Consider the following 26,180-nt stretch of genomic DNA (forward strand, 5'->3'; position numbering starts at 1 on the left):
ATGGACTCATGTTACTCTGAACAGAGTAAGCAGCTGGAAATCCAAATTAAATGCTTGCACTGCTTGACCAGTAGGTGGCAGTTCTAAACAACATGAAACTAAGTTCAGGGGGAATTTTAAGAAGTTCCCTCTTCCTCTATACATGCTCCAACTGAGGCCCAGTTTTCAGCCCCACCTCCAAGTCCAAGCCTTCACCTGTCCCATAGGAGCCCACTTACACTGGGAACAGTCAGAAGAGAAAAAGCAGAATACGCCTGCCTTTCTATGTATACCCCCATGAGGGTTCTTTGTTTCTGCCCATGAGCTCAGGGCCCATGGAGGATGCTTACCTCATTGGAATGTGTTCTGTTTTGGTGCTTGGCGCGATCAGAGGCATTTGAGAAGGCCTTGTTGCAGCCTTCATGCTCACAGACGTATGGTTTCTCTCCAGTGTGAGATCTCAAGTGCGTTTTCAAGTTTTCTAGTCTCGAGTAGGCCTTTGTGCAACCTTCAAACTGAGGACAACAGGTAAATCTGGATTACTCCACACAATGCACCGGCAGCTTATGCCTAACCCTCCCTCAAAGTGGATGAAAACCTGACGTTTCAAGGGTCAGCAGCTTTTCAAAACCACGGAACAAAAACTCCACTAAACTCTGCATTTATTGGGATTCAGATGTGGCTTGGGGCAGTTCAAGATAAAGCATTTTCAGTGCCAGTAAAAGTCCTGAAGTTTTTTTTTTTTTTTTTTTTTTTTTTTTTTTTTTTTAATAGACCGCTCAATGTGGACAATGGATTTCATTATCTGCTCATTGATCTCCTCAAATTCCCACTGATTTCAGATTCAGCACAAAGTTCATTAATATGGCTTTGTGTCCATACAAAGACCTGGAATTTGATCATGTTTGTAAAGGGCCTTTAAGATGTAAAGTATGAAGGCTGAGTAGGGCCCAGTGCGCCTTCCGGGTACATCAGTGAGAGAATGCTTAGCTTCATGGCAGTCCTGGCCCACTCCTGAAATCTGTACTGTGCCCTGGAGACTAACCAGGAGAAACTTTAAAATCAGGTGCAGTTTGAGTATCCCTTACCTAAAATACTTGGGATCAGAAATGTCTTGAATTTTTTCAGATTTTGGAATATTTCACATACATTATGAGATTCCTTTGGTATGGGACCCAAGTCGAAACATGAAATTCATTTATTTTTCATGTACACCTTATATACACAGCCTAATTATAATTTTGTACCATATTTTTATTGTACCTGTGTTTTGACTGCAACCAGTCACATGAAGTCAGGTGTGGGATTTTCCACTCCTGGCATGATACAGGTGCTAAAAATTTTCAGATCTTAGAGCATTTTTTCTTTTTTCTTCTTCTTCTTTTTTTTTTTTTTTTTTTTTTTAATTAGGGATGTCCTACCTGGACAGGGATTAGCTTTTTAAAAAGTCAAATTAAACTCTTTAAGTTGGAAGCTGGTGTCTCCCTTTGCCTTCTAAGCTTCTGCTACAATGAGTTGTTAGATTGGGGAAGGTATTGTGGCCAAGAGCTCATTCCCAGTCCCAGCCTTTTCCCTCTTAGCCACCTGCAGAGCTGATCTGTCTAACTGGGCAGCTCAAAAACCCAGGTATTCATCACCAGATGATGCGCCTTCTTTCTTCTGACCACCACCAACCTTGCTGCCTCGATCAGAACACACAACCAGGAAGAATATGAGGAAGGGCCCATAAGGTGAGGCCTGACACCCACACGTGGGAGGGGACAACCTCTGCCTGCCTGCCAGCCACTTGTGTACTCACAGTGCATTTGTGAGGCTTCTCGCCTGTGTGTCTCCTCATATGCACTACCAACATATACTGGGCTTTGAAGGGTTTCTGTTCCCTTGAGCAGTCAAGCCACCGGCACACAAACTCCTTCTTTTCTCCATGAATATGGTCATTATTGATATGCTGGGGAAAAGAGAGAAATAAAATGGAAATCCATTACTCATTTCTGAAAGCAACTGAAGAAATTGCAAAATATGCTCAATCTTAAGTCCTAAAGGATAGAGGAAGAACTTAACCAAGTTATATGTTTTTAAAAATTCTAGTTAGTATACTTCTTCAGTAAGTTTTCTCTAATTGCATATGTATGCTCCCCTGAGAGCAGCAATGACATGAAAGGAGAGGAAGCCTGGTATCTCTGAAAAAGTACCATATCAGGCAGAGTTTAATGCTGAGTTTTGGGAATGGCTACTTGTGAGATGGCATCAGACCTTCTTGTCCTCTCTGGGCCTCCATCATTTTTCATCTGCCAAGGGAAGGTCAAGGTCAAAGACTGCACACATGCTCTCCAGCTATCCTGTGCTTTTGGGAGGGAACACACGCATGCATCCCTGTTACACAAACACACACACAATTCCATAACAAAGTACAAGAAAAGCACTTTTCAAACTGAACTTCAGGCTTAATGAAGTTTCCTCCTGAATCACAGTGAGAAGAAACAGATCCTGAAGAAAAGAAGTACATAATGGTCAACAAATGATTTGGTCTCCTGGGTCTTCTTTTTTTTTTTTTTTCACATACAAGATAAAGAATGGACTTCCTAGTTTCTAAGGTGGTTTCCAGCTTTAGAATTCAACTAATTTCGTCTTCAAAATGAAGATGAATTTCCCTGAATTCTTCATCAATTCAAAGCTTTAGAACCAGTTTTTAATCTCTTTCCTTGGATGAACACATCAAGTACCCTACAAACAGGAGACACGAGAAACCTTACAGCAGCCCCAGGAGGAGAGAACATTTTTCATTTGGATCAAATTAATGTTAATTTAAGTAAGCTGAGTACACTGTTTAAAAGTCCAGTTTTGGACTACTGAGGAGATTTGTATCCTGTTTTTATTCTCTGGTTATCCTGCATTTGCCTTAACTTAAGGCTGTTGCAAGCACTTTTACAAATGTACACAGAAAGACAGCACTTAAAAATTCATCGAATGAATGACAGTTCCCTTGGGTTCTGTGCACTGCATGGAAGTGACACAACATTTAATTATTTGCTGCTAAGTATCCTGCTCCTAATAAAGGTGAAATTCAACCACCAGAGTTGGCCTTTCCCAGTTACTCCGCTAGGTGGCCTTCTGCTTCAGGAAAAAAAAGTTTCACTGGGGAAAAAAAAAAAGTTTTTCGTGCTGTTTCTGGAGCTAAAAACTGGTTGAGGGCACAGAAAATAATTTTTATTCTTTCCTTTCCTTGAAAGGCTCTGATGAATAGAAAACAGTAGCATATCAGAGCACACCAGCAGACAACCAACATCTCTTATGAAAATGAAAATGACAAAGATGGTAACATACTCAAATATGTAGCCCTGTGGTCAATGGATGTGGGTTTCCTATCAGAAGTCAGCCATCCCAAGAATAAGTGCTTCTTAAAAGTTGTGATAGTGTACACCAGTCAATAAAGAGAATTGATGAGCTAAACGGGGGCGACACGCAATCATTACATCCATGCTTCAAGTATATCTTCATGCCCCATACACATTACCCAGTCTTGTCCCAAGCATGTGCTGAAGCCCAGCCCTTGAAATCAAGCCCACACAATATGACGGGTTCTATCAATTCTCCTTTCCCAAAAGAAAAATAAATGCCCACACAAAACCACTTCATAAAAATTGCCCTTCGTACAGTTTTCCAAGTTATTAGGGATAAATAAATTGGGTGCTTGGATTAAGAGAGAGAAGGAAGGGAAGAATGAAAGGAGGGAGGGAGAGAGGAAAGGAATAAAAGTTAAAATTGGGAAATGAGAGTTATGAATTGTGCTGAGCCAACTCCCTGAAGTTGGGAGTCATGGCTTTTTTTCCTTTTTTTGAAAATATTTTTAGTTATAGATGGACACAATACCCTTAGGTATTTCTCTGTGGTGCTCAGGATCAAATCCATGCCTCACACATGCTAGGCAAGTGCTCTTCCACTGAGCTACAACCCCAGCCTGAGTCATGGCTTTTTAGTTTCATATTCTCAGTCACAAAGTCCTGATACCTAGCAGGTACTCAGTAAATATTAGTTGAACTGATTTGACCCATGCAGCGAAGTAAATGTTCACTGGGGCAAAAGAAATTATACTGCACACTTTTGTTTATCTGAATGCAACTTCATTTCACCTGGTACCTAGACAATAAGAATTTAACATGAGGTATTTCATTACTTTAAAATAATATGCTCTCAAGAATTCAGAAAGATTTGAAAGATATTCAAATATGAACCCCCTCTTGCTGGGTGGAACAAAAGGAATGCACTGAGATTGCAACATTTCTTTCCTCTCTTGCATTCATGAGGATGTGCTGGCTGCACTCACACCAGGCCCTGAGCTGGGGAGTAAGACACACATGAATCCTGCCCCAAGGAAATTACAGCCTCCTGGAGGAAAATAGATAATGACTTAAATTACTATACAATTAAAGTCGTGATAAGTGTTGTGAAGGGAAATAATGGGTTTTATAAAAACACATAACAGTGGGTCCTAGATCAGAGCACAGCATTAGGCATCAGGCTTGGCTTCTCAAGGCTGAAAGCAGACCTGAAAGATGAACAGAGACCTGCCAGATGTGCAGGTTAGGGTGGAAGTAGAGAAAAAGGGACACTATTGTAGACAGATAACATGGATGTACCTGCAGAAGGACAGAGTTCAGTGCCTTACTGAGGATCAGGGTGAGGCAAGGCAGGAGAGAACTGGCCAGGCAGATCCTGCAGGCCTTGCGCACCAACTCTGCTTGGCATGGTGAGAAGGCAGGAGATTCCTCAACAGGTGGAATGGACACTGGTGGGGTGGCCAAGTGTGAATTAGCTTGCCATGGCTCACCCAAATTGCAGCATGCTGTGTTAGGCCTCCAGCAGAGAGGTTTCGGGGAGACTCCTGGACAGAACTCACATATCTCCTATGAGAAAGTCAGCTTTTGCATGCCTACGCCCGAGGAGGACATCAGGGTAACTGATGCTACCAGGGCAATTACATAACCAATAGTGGGAGGCACCAATTGCAGTGAGTATAAAAAGACTTTCATTTCCCCTCCTGTCCTAGCCTTTACACTGGAGGAACTGTACTCCAAAAGGACAGGGAGGGGGCTTTTCTTAGAGGCCAACCTGGACCCTGGCTCCTTGAGGTGAGGCAGAAGAAGGAAAGCAGACTCCCAGCTCCTTTGCAAAGTGTCCGTTGCTGATGATAGGGAGGTGATGGCTCTGGATGAGATTAGAGGTCTAAAGGTGACGTACTTTGGCACGCAAAGGGGGCCAGGAGGTTGTAGAATCTACCTGTAGTGGGGTTGAGGTGTCTGCCACTAAGCAGGGAGAGAGAACTGTCAATGAACTAAGGAGGGCAATCACCAGAAACATCAAAATCATTTCATATTTAGACTTTATTAAACTTCGTCTAGATAAATACCTCTGGGACAACATATGGAGATTTGATTGGAGAAGTATCCTGCGTTGACCAGCTAGCAGGAACCCCTCAGTGTTGTCCCCACATGAGGAGGAAAAGGGAGGAACTTACATAGGATAGTTAAAGCAACTTCACTTTCAGCAAGGCTAGCATCTTGGGAATTTTTCCTTTCTGTCTCTTTAGAGTAGACCTGAATCCCAAATAACATGCTTTTGTAATAGCCAGAAGCTACTCTTGAATTCACACATACACTGAGACCACAAGTTCTTTTTCTGGAAAGGAAAGTGTGATCTAGGAGGGCAGAAACCAAGTTGATCTCATTTTCTTAAAGCTCAAATGCTATGCAGAGGACGTAATCAATCACTCTAAAGAAATAAGGAGGCCTCTTTCTATTTAGGTAATTCAAATGTGTTTTAAACTTAAAATATTTTTGCAAGATAGATTTTTAAGTGAAAATTAAAATTCTAAAATTCTAAAAAATCATAGACTTTACATATTCATGTGTTCTAAATATTTACTTTCCTTTAAAAAACCTACATTGGCCTCTGCATTGAGACCTCAGGGAAGGCTCATTAGGGAAGACACTGGAGGGTCCCAGCAGATACATCCCAGACCAGCACATTTCTGATATGCTGTGTACTTTGGATAGGCCGATTTGCATCCCTGGGACTTAATTTTCTCCTCTAAAATTATGGTGATGAGCTAGATCAGGTGTGGGCAAACTTTTTCTGTAAGAAGCCAGAGAGGGAATATTTAGGCACTGTTGTGCACTGTAAACAGCTCCAATCAATATATGAATGAACAAAGTGTAGTTGTTCATTTAGTGATATGAAAAGTTTTCACACCATGAAATAGTCCTTAAAGTTTTAAAAAATTTTTCAAAACTATAAAGACTTATTCTTAGCTCCGGGATGTACAAAAACAAGCAGTAGGCTGAATATGGTCCGTGGGCCATTACTTTACTTGCCCCCATGATGGATGATTTCAAAGTTTCTTTCTTAGCCTAATATTTTTCAGGTTTTCTCTCAAGTCTACGAAAGTAAAATTAGAAGGTTTAGTGCCAGAGAGAAGAAAAGACTCTAGAAAGGAATAAAAATCAGGATCCTGGGTCAAAAGGGGAGTTCAATGAAAGGAAGGAGTTAGGACAGACGTGGTTCATGTCCGCAGTATTTTCCTAGGACTGGATTGGAAACGCACACATTCTTTTCTCCCCCAAATCCAAGGTAGCGAAAAGAAGAGTAGCATACAATGAATTCCTTACATTCAGCAGACAGATGGAGCCCATGTGAAGTTGGCCTCAAATTCAATGGCCAAGAGTTTGTGGTTTCATTGAAAAACTTTGACTTTGAAACAGTGAAACGTTCATCAAATATATAAATAATTTAATTGGAGGGAAATAATGCATGAGTAAATTCCAAACTAATCCAACACAAAGACACGCAATTTGCCAGAGGCCCAAAAGCCAGAAAGAGATAGATGGTGTAAATTACAATGTTGTGTGCCAATCTGTGCGGCTACTCTGAACTTTCCCTGTCTGAATAAACAGGACAGGGGACACTGGAACCAGCAATTTTCCCCACAAAGGCTGAGTCCAACCATGGAGCTTCCTGACTGGGTTTCCAGTTATGGTTGTAAATGTTTGCCTCTGAAAACTGATGGCTGATAAAGCAAATAAAACACCTCAGGAGCCCATAGCAAACCAACAAAGTTGATATCTCCCAACTGTGATCATGTCTGTAGTGACAGGAGCCAGAACCTGGTCTTCCAGTCTCTTCCACTCTACCAGGGTTCTGGGAGCCCAGAGAAAGGCAGGAGAAATCGCTAGCTGGTTTGGCAACTGAGGAGGCGGAAGGCGCCTCTTTATTTCAAGGGTCTCTCTTTGGGAAGCCCAGCCCTGACTGTCAACCACGGAGGCTTCAAGAGTTGTGGGAGAAAGACCTGAAGGAAGGGGAGAGTGGAGCTTTTCTTTCACTAGCAGCAGAATGGAAGCCCACAATGGACTTCACTGAGCTAATCAGGGGCCTTTCTTCTTGCTTCGTTATTTCACTATGAGCTCAGAGCAGGCAGTTTTTCTAACCCTTCAGATGAAATGCACGCATGTGGTCCATCGATGCTCAATGCTCACAGCACTCTAAAGAAAGCAGCTATTCAAGCATTCACAGAGCTTGGAAGGGCACTTCTGCTTTATTCCTGCCTCCCTCTCCCTTGGCCAGACTCTCAGATTACCACTCAGAAAGCACAGCTCTCTGTATCTGTAAGTAGCCTCCATTCTGAGTGACTTCCTCAGAAGAGAGGATAGAGCCTGGCTCGCGGTGTGCCCAGGAGATCTGCTCATCTCCATTCAAGCTCTGCCCTCTGACTCGCTAACCAGTAGACAAATACTGCTGCCTCCAAAGCCTGTTACTCTTTTTTGGGGTGTTGGGGAGTGTACTGGGGATGGAACCCGGGGGCGTTTAACCACTGAGCCACATCCCCAGCCCTTTCTTGTATTTTACTTAGAGACAGGCTCTCACTGAGTTGCTCATGGCCTTGCTCAGTTGCTGAGGCTAGTTTTGAACTTGCCTCAGCCTCCCAAGCCACCAGGATTACAGGCATGAACCACTGCGCCCGGCTCAAAACCTGTTACTATTTACATTAGCCAACTCCTTCACATCAAGAAAGCAAACTCCTTCTACAGCTGTCATGAAAATATTGCTGCTAAGCACACCTGGAAGCAGTGAAGGTAGGAAATGCAGAACTTTGCCCTCACCATTTTTCCTTTGGCTCTCCTGTGCAGGTTACCCCCAGTCTTTTCCACCAGCACCTACTGTTCCTAAATAAGAGAGCACTTTTTCAGCCAACTTAAAAGTTTTGTTTTAAATATTTTTGTTTTAGTTGTAAGTGGACATAATAATTTTAATTTTATGTGGTGCTGAGAACCGAACCCAGGGCCCCACCCATGCTAGGGGAACGCTCTACCACTAAGCCACAACCACAGCCCCTTAAAAGGTTTTTACAGGGCTGGGGTCGTAGCTCAGTGGTAGAGTGCTTGCCTAACATACGTGAGGCACTGAGGTTGAGCTTCAGTACCACATAAAAATAAATAAAGATATTGTGTCCATCTATAACTAAAAATATTTTTTAAAAAAAGTTTTTACAAAGTATGTAGCCAAGTTTTCACTGCACAACATACATATAAAATTAAAAAAAAAAAAAAAAAAAAGGTCCTTGGATGGTGGTCAAATAGATGTGAATTCACTAACACCCATGTATCACACGCACAGTATTATGGCTTTACTAGAAAAGAAAATAAGGGCTTGGAGAGTAGTATATTCCATACATGAGTATCTGGGTTTGCAACTGGCTGCAGGCTGGGTGCAAACACTTGCCCACCCTCAGTTTTATCTTGTATTCCTGTCTTGGCTACATTTCTGTGTATCCTGACCAACTAGCATGCCACCATTTGATGCCACGATTATATTTTTAAAAGGAAGGAAATAAAACAGAAACAGTTCCTTCTCAGAATGTCAGGCTGGAAAATGTTTGATACTTTCCTCGTCTTTTCACATGGCCGCCAGGTTAGCTCATAAGCGGGGCTTGAGGGATTGAATATGTTGAACAGAATGTAATCATTGGAAACTTCTGGGGATCTGGTGAAGAAGTATCCTATGAAAGCCTTCGATTTCAGCATCATATATAGAGAAATAAACAATTTTAAGAAAAACTCAAATTTTCAATTTGTTTCCTGACTCTTGAAGCCTAGAACTATCTCATTACTTAGAAGCCCAGGCATATTTCTGAAAAGGGAAAAGTGATTCAGAATCTATTAAAATTTAATTCATATTAAAACTGATTTGGGGGAGAGACTGAAATGCTTTACTTAAAAGAAAACTCCCCACAAGAATCCTTCAATACTTTCCATCTCAAATAAGGCTTATACCTTCTCGTTTTGTGTATTACTTGATAAACATAACATTTTTGAAAAGTTTTACAACTGTCATGACATGGATTATATTAGGGACACATTGTGATTGGATTCCTAAAGGCTTCACCAGGCAGAAATAGGAAAAAGAGCAGGAATCAGAGACTATCACTGAAATAGGCCTTATATCTCAATGTGCACTTTAATTTTAGATAAATAAAATAATTTAAATTGTTTTGGTGGCACCCATCAATCTTCCTAACAGAAGCTATAGCGGTTTGCTGCGTGAGGGCTCTTCCTGAAGACTTCACAGAGTGACTGTTTCAATTCAAGGTAGTTAATAAAAATACCAGAGTATCTTTCAGTTTTTTGACAGAACTGCAAAATTGTACAGAAAAACATCAAAAGGACTCAAGACTTCATGTACAAAAACATCTTTTCTTCATAAAAATAAAACAATTTCCTATTTCTGATTTATGAACATAAAGAATTAGGGTGAGTAAAAGACAAAATATCCTTCTTGGTTAGAAAGAAATAAATAAGAGGAATCCCTCTGACAGCAATTTGATTCCTGTTTCTAGGCACAAATACATAAAAATGATTTTCATTTATGTTTAAGAAAGGCAAAATTTTTGAACAAGACAAACATGTCTGAAAGAAGGGCTTCACAATGCCGGAATTAGAGAACAGAATTAAATGACTTAAAATACAGCCCCCATCCCACCACCTCCCTAACCAGCACTGAGGTAAGCTGTATGTATGTTCCACTGCAGTGAAAATCCATCATCGTTCACATTTAAAACAAAAGTATATCAAAACAAAGGCAGTATAGATACATAAATGAACTTTGATGATATTCTAAGTTTCCAAAGAAGCCAGTCAAAAAGGACAAATGCAACATGATTCCATTTCTTTTGTTTTTTGTGGGGATGGGCACAGGGGATTGAACTCAGGGGCACTCGACCAATGAGTCACATCTCTAGCTCTATTTTGTATTTTATTTAGAGCCAGGGTCTCACTGAGTTGTTTAGTGCCTCGCTTTTACTGAGGCTGGTTTTGAACTTGTGATCTTCCTGCCTCAGCCTCCTGAGTCACTAGGATTACAGGCATGAACCTCTGTGCCCAGCCATGATTCCATTTCTATTAGTGTCTAGAATAGGTAAATCTGTGCAGAAAGAAGGTAGTTGGCTATGACTAAGGGTGAATGGAGAAATTAGGGAATGACAGCTAAAGCTTACGGGATTTCTTTTTGGGGTGATGAAAATGAGGAAGTTACCGGGGGTCATGGTTGCATACTGAATATGTTTGAATTGTTATACTCTTTAATGGGTGGATTATATTTCAATTTGAATTATATTTATATAATTGAATTATATATTATATATATTTATATATTTGAATTATATTTCACCTATCCCCTGAGTGTTCCTGGTGATAAAGTCTGTGGATGTTGTGGGGGAGGAGGAAAAGTGGCTGAAGGAAGAGTAGGGTGGGACCTGACCTTCTCCAGGACTTTAGATAGATTGCAGGTGGGGCCCCTGCAAGTCACTTTTCATGGAAGTACAAGGCTACATCTTAATCACAATTCCCACCACAAAACACTCACTCTCACACACACACACACACACACACACACACACACACACACACACACATTCAGCAGGTTGAGTTAAAGCCAAACATTTTTACTTCCTGGTGGATTTTATACTGATTCAACCCAAAATCGAGTTGTTAACAAAACCAAACTGATACACTAATATCAGCTGAAGTATGCTAATGCAAAATAGCACATGATTTGAAAAAAAAAAAAAAGATCTTTCAACTCGATGATAGAATCAACTCACTCAAACCTCATTTAAAATTCAAGCACCATGAATTCAGAATCTCTATATTTCTCCTTTCTGTTGCCTTGAATTATAAAATACCTAGGTGTGGATGTATAATTTGTGGAATAATTTACTTGATTCCCCACCCCACCCCAAGGAGTTGCCTGTTTCAGACTCAGATTCCTGTAAAATAATATTATACTGATTTAGTATTAAGATGACCTGCAATTTAAGGAAATCTTAGCTTTTGAGAGCTTTTAAGAAGCAATATGTAAATAGTACTATAATTGGTTAATGTTACTTACATTAGTTATCTAACAAAGAAAATATCTTCCTTCTTGAAAGTAGAGGAAGAACCTCTAATTCCTTGCAGAAACTATGAAAATGCTTTTTTTCTTACAGATTTTGTTCTTTAAATTCTTAGTTATTTTACTAAAAGATAGATGTAACACTTCTCTTTTCAGAGGGTTCTCTTTTAGCTTAATTAGGTAATTATTCTTAAAGAAATTTTTGGTTTATTTTCTGCAAGGGTCAGTATTTAAATTCCACTGAGATTTTCCATAGATATGTAAAATTTTTACATCATCCTACAAGTTATGGGCACATTTAATTTTTATCTTCTTATTGTTTTTAAATAACAACTTTGCTTCGGTCAAAATGACAACAAAAACACTTTTTAAGAAAATTGATTAGGAGTTTGGTTACCAAAATAAAGGATATAAAAATTAAAGCAAGAGCTGGAGTGTAGCTCAGTGGTAGAGCACTTGCAGAAGAAGTGTGAGGCATTAGGTTCAATTCTCAGCACCATATAAAAATAAATAAACAAAATAAATGTATCCATCTAAAACTAAACTTTTTTAGAAGAATTAAGCAAGTTAGAATTTAGTGGCATTCTAGAAATTCTAGAAATTAAGAGGAAAAGGAATATTAAATGCAGATACACAGCACAGTTTGAATTGTATAGTCATCGAATGGAATCATTTGGAAAACCAGTGTCCAAAAGGGGTCTTCTTTTTATTTCCCCTCTTTGCAATGAGCAAATCCAGCAAACCCAACAGACACCAGTTTCAGACCTGAGCTCCAACTTCCCAGGAGGTTCAGGAGAAGTCCTGCATTTTGTATTGTCCCTCACCTGGCTCCTGGACTAAGATGAGAGGCGAGCCCAGAGGGGCCAGGAAAGTGGCGGTAAAATGCAATCTCTCCCAAGGTCCAAATAAATTCGTCACTCTTATGTATGGCTTATTCTCACGCATCCAGCATATCTGGAAAGCGTTACCATCTACAGCAGTTAACACATCTCCAAGGAAAGATTTCAGTCCGGACTGAGTCCCAAAGTATTAAAATCTTCCCACCTTGTGTGTGTGGACTTCTGCCAAGAACAGAAAGGAGGATTTTTGGAGAGTTTATCTGTATATTGGTATCTGCATTCCAGTTACTCTTTTTAATCTACTGTAGAAATAATTATTACTTTGTTATAAAACTCTGAAAGATAGATTGGTTAGGTATAAAAGTATTTACAATAACACATTTAGAACTTTTAATTTTAAGGTAGTTAATGCATGATTGCTTGCTTGAGCAGATACACACACATATATACACACAGACTTATCCTAGGAAGAGCAGGGAGGACTCATTTTTAAAGTCTCCCTGATTATCAAGGTAGAAACAATATTTTTTTCAGTTTGTTTGAAATGTGAGGTACTAAGAGTTCCATTATCTAAAAGAACACAAAAGGTTAGCATTTAATTACTTCCTAATTTTTATGATGTTATCCACACAGAGACTGAGCACACAGATTGCTCTCTGTAAAAGTTCTCACTATACAGTGTAATTCTAAGAAAACTGAAATATGACTGGAAAATGAGAACCAACATTTAATATGTGGTCTCTGCCTTTGCTGCTCTATAAAAGCAACCATGCTTCCTTCTGATCACTGAATTCTGATTCTGAACATTATAGTCATCTGCCCTTGAATCTGCACACTAGTTTACCTATCTGGATATCACAATTTTGATGACTATAAAGAATATCTGTTAAAATAATAACAGACAGTAAAATGCACTTGGATTTCAAATAGATTTGGATAATTTATTTTTAATATTTGGAGAAAAGTCAAGATATTTTACTTTGAAGAGACAAGGTAGAGAAGTTATTCTGGAACCAGCCACAGTCCAAATCACATCCCCAGCTGTGACTAGTCCTGAAGGTCTTCTGCCAATCATGTTGCTAAAAGAGGATCTTGCGTGGAAAGTGCTGGGAGAACTTTCCTTCAGCAGTTAATAAGTGATTGGGTGTGTGGGGTGTGTGTGTGTGTGTCTGTGTGTGTGTAAAGAGGAGGGAAATGATTGCTGATGATTGAAACACAGGCAAATCTCAAGAATGACTGGAGGAAGGGAAGAAGGCAGGCAAGCAGGCAAAATTATCTATTTGGAAATCTGCCCACAGTCCCCACTGAGCTGACTCATTCATTCACTATTAACTCAAAGCTTATTTAGCATATGACAGTTACTGTGTTCAACACTGAAGAGGCAAGACGGAATAAGACACGTCCACTGGATCTTATCCAGGATGAGCTGGAGGAATGCAGAAAGGAATACTACCTAAATTAGCCTGCACATCATGGACACCTTTGCTTTGCAATTAAATAGCAAGCTACTTGAAAGAATGCATGCCTTTCTTCCCTCTTACAGGCCCTCACATCAAGAACACTAGCAGGCCCATTGCCCAAGGATTTTTAGGTTTGTTGCACCAAATCAAGATGGGAAGGAAGCCCTGGAATATCCCTTCTGTAGCAAGCTTTTCTACATGAGGAGTGTCACCTCTACCATTTTTCAGTCAAGTCTTACTAACTAGCCATCTTAAGGTGCACTGCCCTTCCAAAACATCTTAGTTTATTATTGATGGTACATCTAAATATATATAAATAAGATTTCCTATATAATATGGATACATACTAACAAGTTCCATGTCTAGACTTTGTTCTTCTGTGCCATGTTAGTAGAAGGCATTGAGGTTCTAGAAGGAGTACAGGCTCAGCTATTAGGCTATAGGGATTAATTGTTTGTGTACTGTGGGCAAAACAAACACAGGCACTGTGCCTGAGAAGATGACAGTCTAAACGGAATGAGTGGGAAACTGTAAAAACAGATGAGAGATGTACTAATAAATGAGTGAAGAAAGGCTGCAAAGCAAGGTAACTAAGCTGAATCACAGAAGGGAATAGAGATAGAGACCCCGGGCCAAGATAAAGCACAGAATGATGGGTAATAACGACAAGTGTAGGGTGAGAGGGTGCATGTGGGTATTGGGGCATGTGCTATTGTGAGGATCTAGGAGAGCAGGATGGGAAAACTACAAGAGGTGTCAAATGCTCTAAGGCACTTAGATACCAGGCAGTCCAGAGAATTTTCTCAGCAAGTCAGTGATGACATCTGAGCTTGGAAAAGTTAACTGGTAGTGTCACAGAGGAACTATGCGAAGACAGGGCGACTCACTCAGGGAGAACCGTGACCTTGAACCAAGGCCGAGGCCATGAAGATTCAGAGAAGTGGCTAGATTTGAGAGACCTCTTGGAATAATTTTTGAATGGTGACTTAGAGAAACTGAAGTTTCTAGCTTGAAAGATTCTGAGATAATGGCACTGAAAGTCCAGCAGACTTGGGGAGGGGAATTATTATGTTTCTGTTTGGGAGAAGGCATAGGGGAAGTCTCTCCAGGATATCTCTTCAGAGAGAGATCCAAAAGAGGAGACAAGCTTGGACAAAAAGATTCAAAAATTTGGGATGTGGGTGTGGCTCAGTGGTAGAGTGTTTGCCTAGCATGTGTGAAGGCCTGGGTTTGATTCTTAGAACTTCAAAAAAATTTTTTTAAGAAACTAAGATTATAGCTGAAGGAAGAGTGAAAACCCTGTTCCTTACCCTATCTTATCTTTCATATCCCCAAAGTACGTACATAAAATTGCACTTACAAAGTGCAATGTGCAAAGCCCGACCTATGGACACTACACAGGATGAAGAGGGATAGCAATGGGAAACAATGGGATACCATGGAAACAAAAATATAACAAGAGAACAAAGGAGACAGAGAATAGCTGAGGACAGGGGCACATCAACCTGTGAGTTGTATCTGGAGGACACCTTGGCACGGCATTGTTAAGGAATAAAGAGTTAAGGAATAAAGAGGTTAAATTCTACCAGTGTTAGCTTCCCAGTTTCAGTTAAGTTTTGGGGAATCAGACAGGAAAGAAAGAAAATGTCCAGGAAAATGGGGCAGAGTGTGGACTTAAAGGAAAGTCGCTCATTTGAAATTTCCATGTGGAAAGGGGCTAAGGAATTGTAGACAGTAATCCAGTGTACTCAATTTTTAAGCTGTTTGCTGTTTTGAACCCTCTCTGTTCCAAGTTGCCTGCAAAATTCAGTCCTGTGTAACAGTCTTGTGTTGAGGAGGTCTTGCAAGGCTGGAACAGCAAGATAAATGTGCAATGAAGTGGCCTGCAAGAAAGGAGGTGGTTCAAAAAACTTAGAATGGACCCACCATTTGACCCAGCTATCCCACTCCTTGGTTTATACCCAAAGGACTTAAAATCAGCATCCTACAGTGATGCAGTCACATCAATGTTTACAGCTGCTCAATTCACAATAGTTAGATTGTGGAACCAACTGAGATGCCCTTCAATAGATGAATGGATAAAGAAACGGTGGTATATCTACACAGTGGAATATTACTCAGCCATAAAGAATAAAATTATGGCATGTGCTGGTAAATGGATGGAATTGGAGAATATCATGGTAAGTGAAATAAACCAATTCCAAAAAACCAAAGTTCAATTGTTTTTCCCTGAAAAGTGGATGATGATACCTAATGCAGGTGGGGGGGTTAAGGGTAAGAGAAGAATGAAGGAAATTTGGATTAGGTAGAGGGAAATGAGAGGGGGGAGGGGCAGGGATATGAAGGATGATGGAATGAGACAGACATCATTACCCTATATATATGTATGATTACATGAATGGTGTGAATCTACATGGTATACAACCATAGAAATGAAAAGTTGTACCCCCATTTGTGTACAATGAATCAAAATGCAGTCTGTAAAAATAAAAATTAAAAAAAAAAAAAGAAGGTGAAATGAGGGAATCCAAGGACCACACAGAGGAGGGGATGTCCTGACTTCATATAGGACATGGAAGAAAGAGTAGAGTCAGTCCTTCAAGGAAAATATCCCTCCCAAGCCTGGGAAATGTTGAGGTTCGCAGCTGAAGTCCTGGTTTCCCTCTAGGACAGGATCACTAAGGTACGATTACTGGACTCCCTTCATGTTCTTCTTTACATCTTTCCTCACTGGGACTGATTTCCCAACTTAATTCTGTTCCTGATCACCCCATTTACAGTCCAATCTCTCTCCCCTCTACCCTCTCATTTTTCTTATAGCTCCTATCACTCTAACATATAATTTACTTACTGAAATTATTTATTATTTATTGCCTGCTCCTCCTGACTCCCACTAGAATATGAATGGCATAAGGGGGCGGGGGTCTTTTTATCCATTTTGTTCAATGATGTGTTCCAAAGGCCTGGAGCAATACCCAGCATACAGCAGGAACTCAATAGATATTTGTTGAAGGAATGTGTTACCAGAAATGTGTTACTGGAAATACCAAGTTTGGAACTAGTGTAGTACCAGATCTCAATATACTCCCGATTTTCCAACTGCCTTGGATTTGTGCTAGGAGAGTCAGAAGGCACAGAAAAGGGAAGCCATTTCCTATGATTGCTATAAGCCCAACAATCTGATAAACTTCCCTATCACAGCTGCATTAAGGGTCCCTCCAGAACAGCCTCCTTTTATATTGCCAGTGTAGGTTGAGGTTTTGAGTTAGTCATGACACAATTCAGAATTTTCTTAGTTGGTTCCTATTCTTTATAAATGAAACGAATTCTGAAATTTGTTTTTGCCCACCCCGGCCATGGTGATGTTGACGTGGGGTAAGGGCTCTGGCATTGAAGAGGTAATCCTGACTTGTCGTGTTAGGTTCCACTGACTGTAGAAAGCAAATAATCGGTTGTTTTGCAATAGATTTCTCTTGAAATCATTTAATAAAACCTCAGATGAAGGAGAGGAAAAAAAAAAAAAAAAAAAAAAAAGACCATGTTACTGAGGTTGAGCTACACTCTACCTCAGTGGAATTCTGCCCCTTGGCTATTGTTCTTGTGGATGGTTTACACAAAGATTTCTTCCCAATGCAATGCTGTTAAGTAACAGAAGACTGAAGGGCATATTTCCTCTTTAATCTGCTTGTGGAAATCTCATTAATGTAATGGAAATTTTGCCCCCTACCATGACTAAAGTGTTTGAAGAGACAGAAACAAAAAATTAAGGCTGGCCATATAGAGTTTCCATTGGAGAAATAAAGGAGGGAGGTACTTCACATAGAAGCACAGGTTGAAACTTGGCAATTTGAAGCAATAAATGTGTGTGTGTGTGTGCCTGTGTATGTGCGTGTGTGGACAAAACGAACTGTGGTCCTTCCACAAGAGAACTGGGACGATGGCCTGCCAGCGCCAAGCACCATTCTGAACATGGTGAAGTCACCCCTGGGGGAGGGGCACTTTTCTTGAATTTGAGCCATTTCTGGTTTTTTTGCTTTGCTTTTTACCTCCCCACCAAAGTAAGAATTTCATTCCTCAAGAAGTCCTAATTTATTCCTAAAAATATGTTTTTAATTTGGGGCTTGATTTCATAAACTTATTTTTATAAGTACATTTTCCTAGGACTATATACACAGTCTATATTGCAAAACATTCAACTTTAAAAAAGTTTCATTTAAGTCTTTCCTTTGACCCTTCAAACATATGCCTCCAAAATATATATGGCTTTCATAAGTCTCCACATTTCATATGAACACAATATTAATATAGCGTGATTATAATGCCACAGCAACTGGTTAAAAGTTTATGAATTTCAACACCCCAGAGAAAAAATAGTTAATGCGTTTACAAAGTAAACCAGACCAAAGCTAATTGAAACTCAACATTTGGTTCAAATTTTGTCATCTGTGTATTTACAGTGAAAGTACGCTCCCTTTTTGTTATTTTTATAACAAAATGACATCAGTGTGTTTCATTTGTCAGTCGACACAAGCCCAAGTATCAAGACCACATTTTTCTTGATAAAGAGTCAATCAAGATGCGCACCTGGGTTCTGGGTCATCTATACCTAGGCCCTTTCCACTCATGATGATGGTGATCTACTCTACAGGGATGTGGGAAGGTGGCCACCAGTATCACTGGCCATTCTTGCTTTGTCATCTTCTCTCATCTGTTTCTAGTGACCCAGTGTGTACACTACATACACTGCATGTTTGCTCATGCCATTTATTCTGCCTGACCTGATGGTCGGATGTCTTTCCTGATTCCTTAGGAATCAGGAGGAATCAGAACAGTTTCCCAATGGCCAGAAAGGTTCAGAAACTCACTTATTAGTGAACTGTAGCATATATAAGAAGAAAATCCAGGGCTAAACTTTCTACCTCCTTTTGCAGAGGTGGGGTTAAGAAAAAAGGACGGGGAGGTGCAAATACAAAGGGCTCATCAGCAGAGAAAAAGTTCCTGGAGTTCCTTTTAATTAAATGCTACAGAAAATGCATATACAAGAGGGGGTAATGTGCACCCATTAAAAAAAAAAAAAAAAAAAGAGGAAGAAAGGAAAGAAAGAAGGGAGGGAGAACACAATATGCAAATATGCATCTGCTATAGGCTGAATATGATTTGTTCTCCCCTTCCCCAACTCATGTAGGAGTTTAATCCTCAAAGTTAATTGTATTGAGAGAGTGGAAACTTAATCTAGCTAGGATGTTTAGAGGTGGAGACTTGGAAAAGTGATTATATTACATTAGATTAGGTCATTAAGATAGAGACCCAGTGATGGAATCCTGGTGGTTTTAAAAGGAAAGGGAGAGACCACAGGGATAGAGATACACATGTACATCCACCATGGTGTGATGCAGCCAGAGGAGCCCTTGCCAGAGCCTACAAAATCCTGTTTGGATATCCAGCCTCCAAAACTGAGCCAAGTAAACCTCTTTTCTTTATAAAGTAGTCTGCCTCAGGTATTTCATTATAGTAACAAATAAGTGATTAATATAGTGTCCATGCAGACAGGCTACACACACATGCACATAAACACACACACACACACATGGTTGGGATGTACTGCTTAAACTTCAGATGTATTTCTGAGATCCTAGACTCTGAGGTAGTGTAAACCCATAACCAACATTACAAAGGTTATCCTTGGTTGGCAACAGCTTTGACCTCCGGTACTGGTGGTCTACAAGGAGATATCAAATCTAAGAGATATTCTTCTTTAGTTTAAATGAGGTATTTGCTGTTTTTGGATCCTAGGGCCTGTGGTTCAAATCCCAGTAGGGATGTGTTAACACTTCATACATTGGATGGGCAGGAACTGCTGTGTTTAGGAAATTCCTTTGTGGTGGTTAAATGCCTTTCAGTTAAATACACATCAATTTACATAAACTGTAATTCCTCTTTATTTCTGTCTTGAACCATTATTATTAAAATAAGCCAAGTAACTTTTCTGAATTATTTTGTCACTTCAAAGTTGTTGCTTAGACCATTTTTTTTTCTTTCTTTCTTTAAGACGAAAAGAGAGAGAAGGCCTCTCTTTTCAGGGGCTCAGTCAATCCACCTCCCCGGGGTCTTTGCTGAGCGTCAGCAGCTCAAACCTACCCAAACTGTACCTTTAAAATGCTCAACACAGAGAATTCCCCATGGGTTAGTCAACTGCTGGCTCATATACAAAGAAAATACTGTATTTTGCTCTGAAGAGCTTTCTGCATCAATTTAAACACAGTGAGACAGACACAATATCCCAGAGAGAGGAAAACCTACCTTATTACATTCCTGACCCAAGAGAAAGGATTTGCCCTTAGGACATGAAAGGACTCTGTGGGGGTGTGGGGAGAGTTATCTAATCCTAAACATAAAAACACTTCATAATGCAGCATGACAATGCTTTTAATCGCTGACATAATTGTAATATGTATATATAATATGAGACAAGGAAGGTAAAGGCGGCTTGTTTCTCAGCCTTAAAGGCTCTCTTCAATATTCTACTTTAGGTCTCCATGATTTTATGCATGCTTGGGGGAATTTTCAGAGGGAGGTAACGTGATATTATAAGGATTCTTTCTCAGTAAGATCACATCTTGTTCTGATTTGATTTGATGCATCTGTATGTGGCAAGTGTGGTAAAGCGAAACGGAGCTCTCTGAAGGCAGTGTTTTACAATTCTTCCCTGATTTCCTGTGCAAGTCCATGTGGCCATAAAACAATGGGCAGAAGAATTGGGATTTTTATTTCTTCATATGGGAAAACTGCTGTGGGAGCCACTCCCGTAATCTCAGCTGTGAGTGGTGTGGGCGTTCACCATTTTCCTTTTATGGCTATATAAAATATATTTTTTAAACCAAGGTATTTTTTTTTCCTTCCCTTAATGTTTCCATACATGATATAATCTAACCCTAAGGTACCATCTCCCAGGAAAGAATGGCATCCCTGACTGATAGGTTGGAAGGTTTATGAAGAGACTTGACATTTTGAGAAGTTCAGTTATTTTTTTTTTTTTTTTCTCCTGCTTTAACATTATTTATGGAAAGAATTTTACAACATCCTTAAAAGTTGCTATGTGATGGCTGGACTCTGCCAACTTTGCAGGCTGACGTTTTTATACTCGGTTTGCCTGTGACCCGGGAGTTTTTCAATGTTTGCATTTTATTAAAGTGAATGCTATTGACAATCCCAGCAGAAGCCAATGATCATTCCAGATCACAGAGTATCAGAGCCACTACTGTTCTTTGCATTCATAGGATCAGATGAGCAAAAGGAAAAAAAAAAAAAAAAGCGTATGCTGAAAAATAAATTTAATAACAACGAACAAATGAGCTGGTGTTCTAGCTGGACCTTGTTTGTCCTAACATTAAAATTCCTCCAGTGACACCTCTGCTTTGCATTCTACTTGGGTTTGTTTTGCATAAGCATGGCTTTGACCCCTTCTAGATGGCTTCCTGAGAGGAGGGACTGCATCTCATTATTGGGCCACCCATGGGCCTTCACCTTGACTTCCACACAGCAGGTGCTCAGGAACCGGTGCTCAGTGGGACAACGTGAATACAGAACGTGATCCAATAATCTGCTTCCTCATATTTCACTGGAGTAGGCTGTTCACCCAGCCAGATGCACTGAAAACATTTTCTCAACCTAGCTCTAAGACCAATGTTTTCCTGCCATAATTCAGAGGAGGGAAACTTGAGGTCTAGTGCAGAGGACATCTCCTAAATGCCTGCTGAACTCAAGAGACTTTAAAAATTTCTTTTCTTTCATTTTAATTTAATTTAATTTAATTTTTTTCAAGGGACAAGAATTAGGTATCTTTTTGCTCAGATGTTGTCATTACCCTAGCAGTACCAGGTCATTCTAGGGTAATGCTTGCAAAGAGGAGGTAAATGATGGAAGTAGTCATTTGGGACTTAGAGGAGCCAAGTGCTGACTTCATTTATTTTATAAGTAAACTGAGATGGCTGAAGTAATCAATATATGGCACCTCTTCGAAGGTATTCACACCACAGGCGCAAATTCTAAGCATGTGTCGGAGAACCCTGTATTTTCTTTAGACATAATTTTTAAAAATAGCTCTTTCACTGACTCTTATCTGAAGTGTCCAGAAAAATCTGCAAAATCCATTGAAAGGATGCCCAAGATTTCTGCAACCAACTCCTTCTCACTGTAGCAGGATTTGGGTTATGTCAAATAAATTGGTAATGAAGCATTAATGGGCTATATTCCATAGCCACCAGTTATATAATTTTTCCCTTTTTTAATGCCTCAAAAATAAATTTCATTTTGAACTTTAACACCCTCATCAGACTGTGAAGCATAAAATGCATTACTCTTAGCAGGGAAGTAAAATAATGAATTACAGCATTTCAGTAGAGTACTTAATTTTATTGGCAGAGAGTCTGGATAGTGTTAACATAATATTGGCTCAGTACAAATTAGACTTACACAGTTGACTTAATGCTCAAGTTATGGATATTTTCACCTCTATATTACTCACCAAACTATCCATCAACTTTGGACATCAATAGTCAAAGCACTTCTTTGTTAAGTAAAGTTAGGAAGTAAATATGAACTAACATTTTCGGTTAGTCTGATTTTTTTTTTTCTTCTGTTAAAAGTAATATTTTTTATCCCAAATTATTTCAATGTTCTATTTACTTTTCTTTTTTTACCCACATGGCTTTTCAGCCCCTATGGAGTAGGACTAGTAGATGGATTTAAATCTTATTCACGTGACTCTGATGTCTTCTACATTTAGCATAAAGATACCTGAAAAGTAGGACATTCACTTAGCATGTAAAGGAGATTATTCAGAGAAGGGAATTTCCTACTGAAGAGAAGGCAGAAAACCATTTTCTTGACTTTCCGTTGGGTGTAACTGCATGAGAAGACGTTACTGTCAAGAAATGTCTGGCTTCAGATGGCAAGAGCTATCAAGGAAAAAAATGAACCATCTGAATTAACACGGGGACACATGAAAATGACCTAGACCACCTGCCTTGATCACAGTGTGCAGAACAATAGCAGTGAATACTCACATGGTAGGTCAAGGGTAACTGGGTCAAACAGCATAGTCTGGAATTAGGTAATGTTACCCTTTGGACATATCTTCTGAACCAGATCTCACAATTGTCCACAAGGACAGAAAAAGGTTGTGACTGATATTACTATATGCTCCACTGGCTCTGGGTTCTCGGGCTTCACTGACCACAAAACCAGGCCCCTTCCTTCCACAAACCACAAGTACTACACAGTCATCTGGAGCGGCTCTTCCTGTTCTCTCCAACTCCTCTCTTACACTTTCAGGCACGATATCTACAAGGACTCTACATCCCTGGTTCTGAAACTCTGTGGTGAAGGTCCATTCCACCTCCTCCCATCTGTTGCCAAAGGCTATGTGACCCTGCTACACATGACCACAGCACAGTGAGGGACACAGAACTTGATAGCACCCCCAAACTGTTCAGCGAGGGGAACCACTGATTCACACTTAGATGTCAAACAAAATGCCAAAATGCCACAAAAGTTTCTAAATGTTGCTGTCTTTTCTGTGTCCATGGAGCACTCTGTCCTGTAGCTCTAATGGAACAAGAAGGGAGTGTCCACAAAGCACTGGATGCCTCCTGGCCTATGTTTCATTTCAGACCAGCACTAGAACAGAAAGCCACACACTAAAGGATCTTTACCATGACGAAGTGCGAGAGAAGAACCAAGAATGCTCATCTAGAGGGGCACAAAGAACAACCCACCATGCTGACCAATCACAGAAGCTGGTTCTGACTGTACCTAACACACTACTATTTATAGTGTTAAATACTGAAAGCACAGATAGAAACCTTTTCTGTTTAAGACGGGAGGGAGGATAAGAATTTATTTTGTCTTTCCTTATGTAGACATCCAGGAATTCTATAAGATATGTATATTATGAATAGTTAATTTGCAGAGGGAGGGAAGAATTAGGCAGATGTGGTACAATGAAAAGAATGAGACTTTAAAATATCTTTGATGGCTTCCTTTTTTTTTAACTACATGATTTTATTCTAATTTAAAACTCTAGGAAAAATGTAAAGTAAATTAATAAAGAGATTAACAATAAAAAAACTAAAAAAAAATTTGTGTGCATTGAGACAGAAAATCTACTGCCAGCAAACAGGATGAACAGCACACCTTAGAAACAGGCAGTTGCCAAAAACATCCACCATCACACGAGACTCACGAAAAGTCTTCTGAAAGGCAAGGACTGCCAAAGACTGTAAATCAGAGTTTGTGAATGATGAGTTAAAAACACAATCAGCAAAACAAAACCCAAAGCAACCAACCAACCAAACAAAACCCATGCTCAAGTGGAGAAGCAGATACGTAGAAGACTGAAGAGAAGAGGAATCAGGTTTAAACGTTTATCAGCAGAACAAATCCTATGGTGGAGGCAAGAGGGAGCTGAACAGAGATCAGAGAAATCAGGTCACATAAATGCAGAGTTCAGGTCATCCATGTCCTCACACAATAAAGAAGAATAAAGAATGCAGACAGAAATTAAATCACAGCCAAATTAAATGTTCTCTGCATAAAATCAACCTGAACTTCATGTAAAAGACCTACATATATTTGGTATCGTGAAAAAGGAGGAAAAAAACAAATTAAGATGATTTTGCTACACACTACACAGAAGTAGGATTCTGTGGTCTAATGACATTGGGAAGCCAAGCCCACCACATCCTCCTCCTGAAGAACCAAAAGATATTAGGAGCATATGAAAGGCTGGGAGAAGTCCTGCAGCAAGAAATGATTGACATTATTTATCCTAGCTTTCATTGTCACCAGGTACCTAGCAACATCCTGCAGAACTAGTAGTAAAATATATAGAAGGAAATTAAATTTTCTGCACACAATTCTTGACTCCGTTAAATTGTTACTAATGTGGGAAGGCAGCAATTTTAAGTTTTTCCTGTTGACAAAATGATGGAGAATTTTTTTCAGAAAAAGAGAAGCATTGTAGAAGAGGAATAAGCATCAAAGTCAATTGGACAGACAGAGCAAATGATTAAAAAAATCAAAAAAGGCTGTTCAGAAAGGAAACATACAAAGCAATAAGCAAGTTGGATTTATATGTCAAAATTAATAACTGTATAATAATTGAGTCTATAAATTGACAAAGGAAGAAAAAGAAAGATGAGGGAATTTTTTCTGCCCCTGCACATTTTTATTTTATTTATGATGAATATGTACAAATTGTATATATCAATAGCATTCAAGGTGGTATTTCAACACATGCACTAATCAAAGCCAGCCTCCTCCACCCTTCCCAACTGCTGGAAATCACTGTTCTACATTATGTAGAAGCTAAAAGGGAAATAATTTTTCAAAATGATATAATTTAATTGTTAAATTATTTTAAAATATTATTATAAATACTAAATTATTATGTGTATGTTAAAGGATATCTATTTTTCTACAATTAAAAATTACAGAGTAAAATACATATATTTAATAAATGCAGAGATAAATATACTAATATTTAAAGCACCATGTTTACTTTCAAATTGACCATGATAAAAGTAAAGAAAATATAGCTAAAAACACAAAGAGAAGAATTGAGCCAATATACAACATTTATATTCAAAACAAAATGACTCAAACCTACCCATTAAGGGAGAGGAAAACGACTATAATCCTTATAAGAGAAAGGCATTAAAAATGAAATGATAAAGACTTGTTAAGACCTAGACAGGTAGATATATTAGTGATAGTAATCTTGCCATTAAGCAAATTAGATTTTAGGACAAAAAGTATAAATGGATAATCTAGAGTTGTCCTTGTTTTCTCTTAATAAATGCACAATCATTAAAGACAAGCAACATTTTTCCTCTAACAAATGAAAGAATATCAAAATATATATGGCAAAGCCTGTTAAAATTAGGAGAAACATCGCTAGAACCAATCACATGCAATTTGATATACCAGCACCAGTTTATGATATAATTAGTAGACAAAGAGGTATAGAAAAAAACAACTTAAATCATTAGGAAGGTTGAAAGAAGAGATCCATACAAACCTTTGTTGTCCAAGATTCTATTTTTACTTGTCCATGGATTTAAAGAAATGAATATATATCACATTATGAAAATAACCAATAAAATATTCAAATCTCTACTGACAAGATAAAATTATAAAATAGTAACACAAGCTTTAACACTAATCTGCAAAAATCCCATGACCAGGGGCTACAACAAATCATGGCACACTTGTTGGCATAGTTATTAAGAAGCTAGCTTGGCTTTGCCACTTACTGGCAACGTGACAAGGGACGAGCTACTTACACTCTCATGACTTGCCTTCAGCATTTGTAAAACAAGGCTGATGATAATAATATCTATCTCATTAGGCTACTGAGAGGATTAACTGAGTGAGTGCATGCTCTCAGAACAGAGCCTGGCAC

General features: G+C 39.2%; 1 protein-coding gene across 4 annotated transcripts in view; it reads right to left on the reverse strand.

Annotated features, from left to right (window-relative positions):
• The window catches only part of GLI3 (GLI family zinc finger 3), a 274,948-nt gene that overhangs the window by 17,044 nt on the left and 231,724 nt on the right, over positions 1 to 26,180 (reverse strand). For all 4 annotated transcript variants that reach the window (XM_079149884.1, XM_079149883.1, XM_079149885.1 and 1 more), the window contains exons 11-12: positions 1,778 to 1,927; positions 330 to 494 (exon numbers count right to left, since the gene is read on the reverse strand). In XM_079149884.1, coding sequence (XP_079006010.1) covers positions 330 to 494; positions 1,778 to 1,927 — 315 coding nt within the window. The remainder of the gene's footprint in view (positions 1 to 329; positions 495 to 1,777; positions 1,928 to 26,180) is intronic.

Source organism: Sciurus vulgaris (assembly GCF_902686455.1).
Source record: "Sciurus vulgaris genome assembly, chromosome: 8".
Lineage (NCBI taxonomy): Eukaryota > Metazoa > Chordata > Mammalia > Rodentia > Sciuridae > Sciurus > Sciurus vulgaris.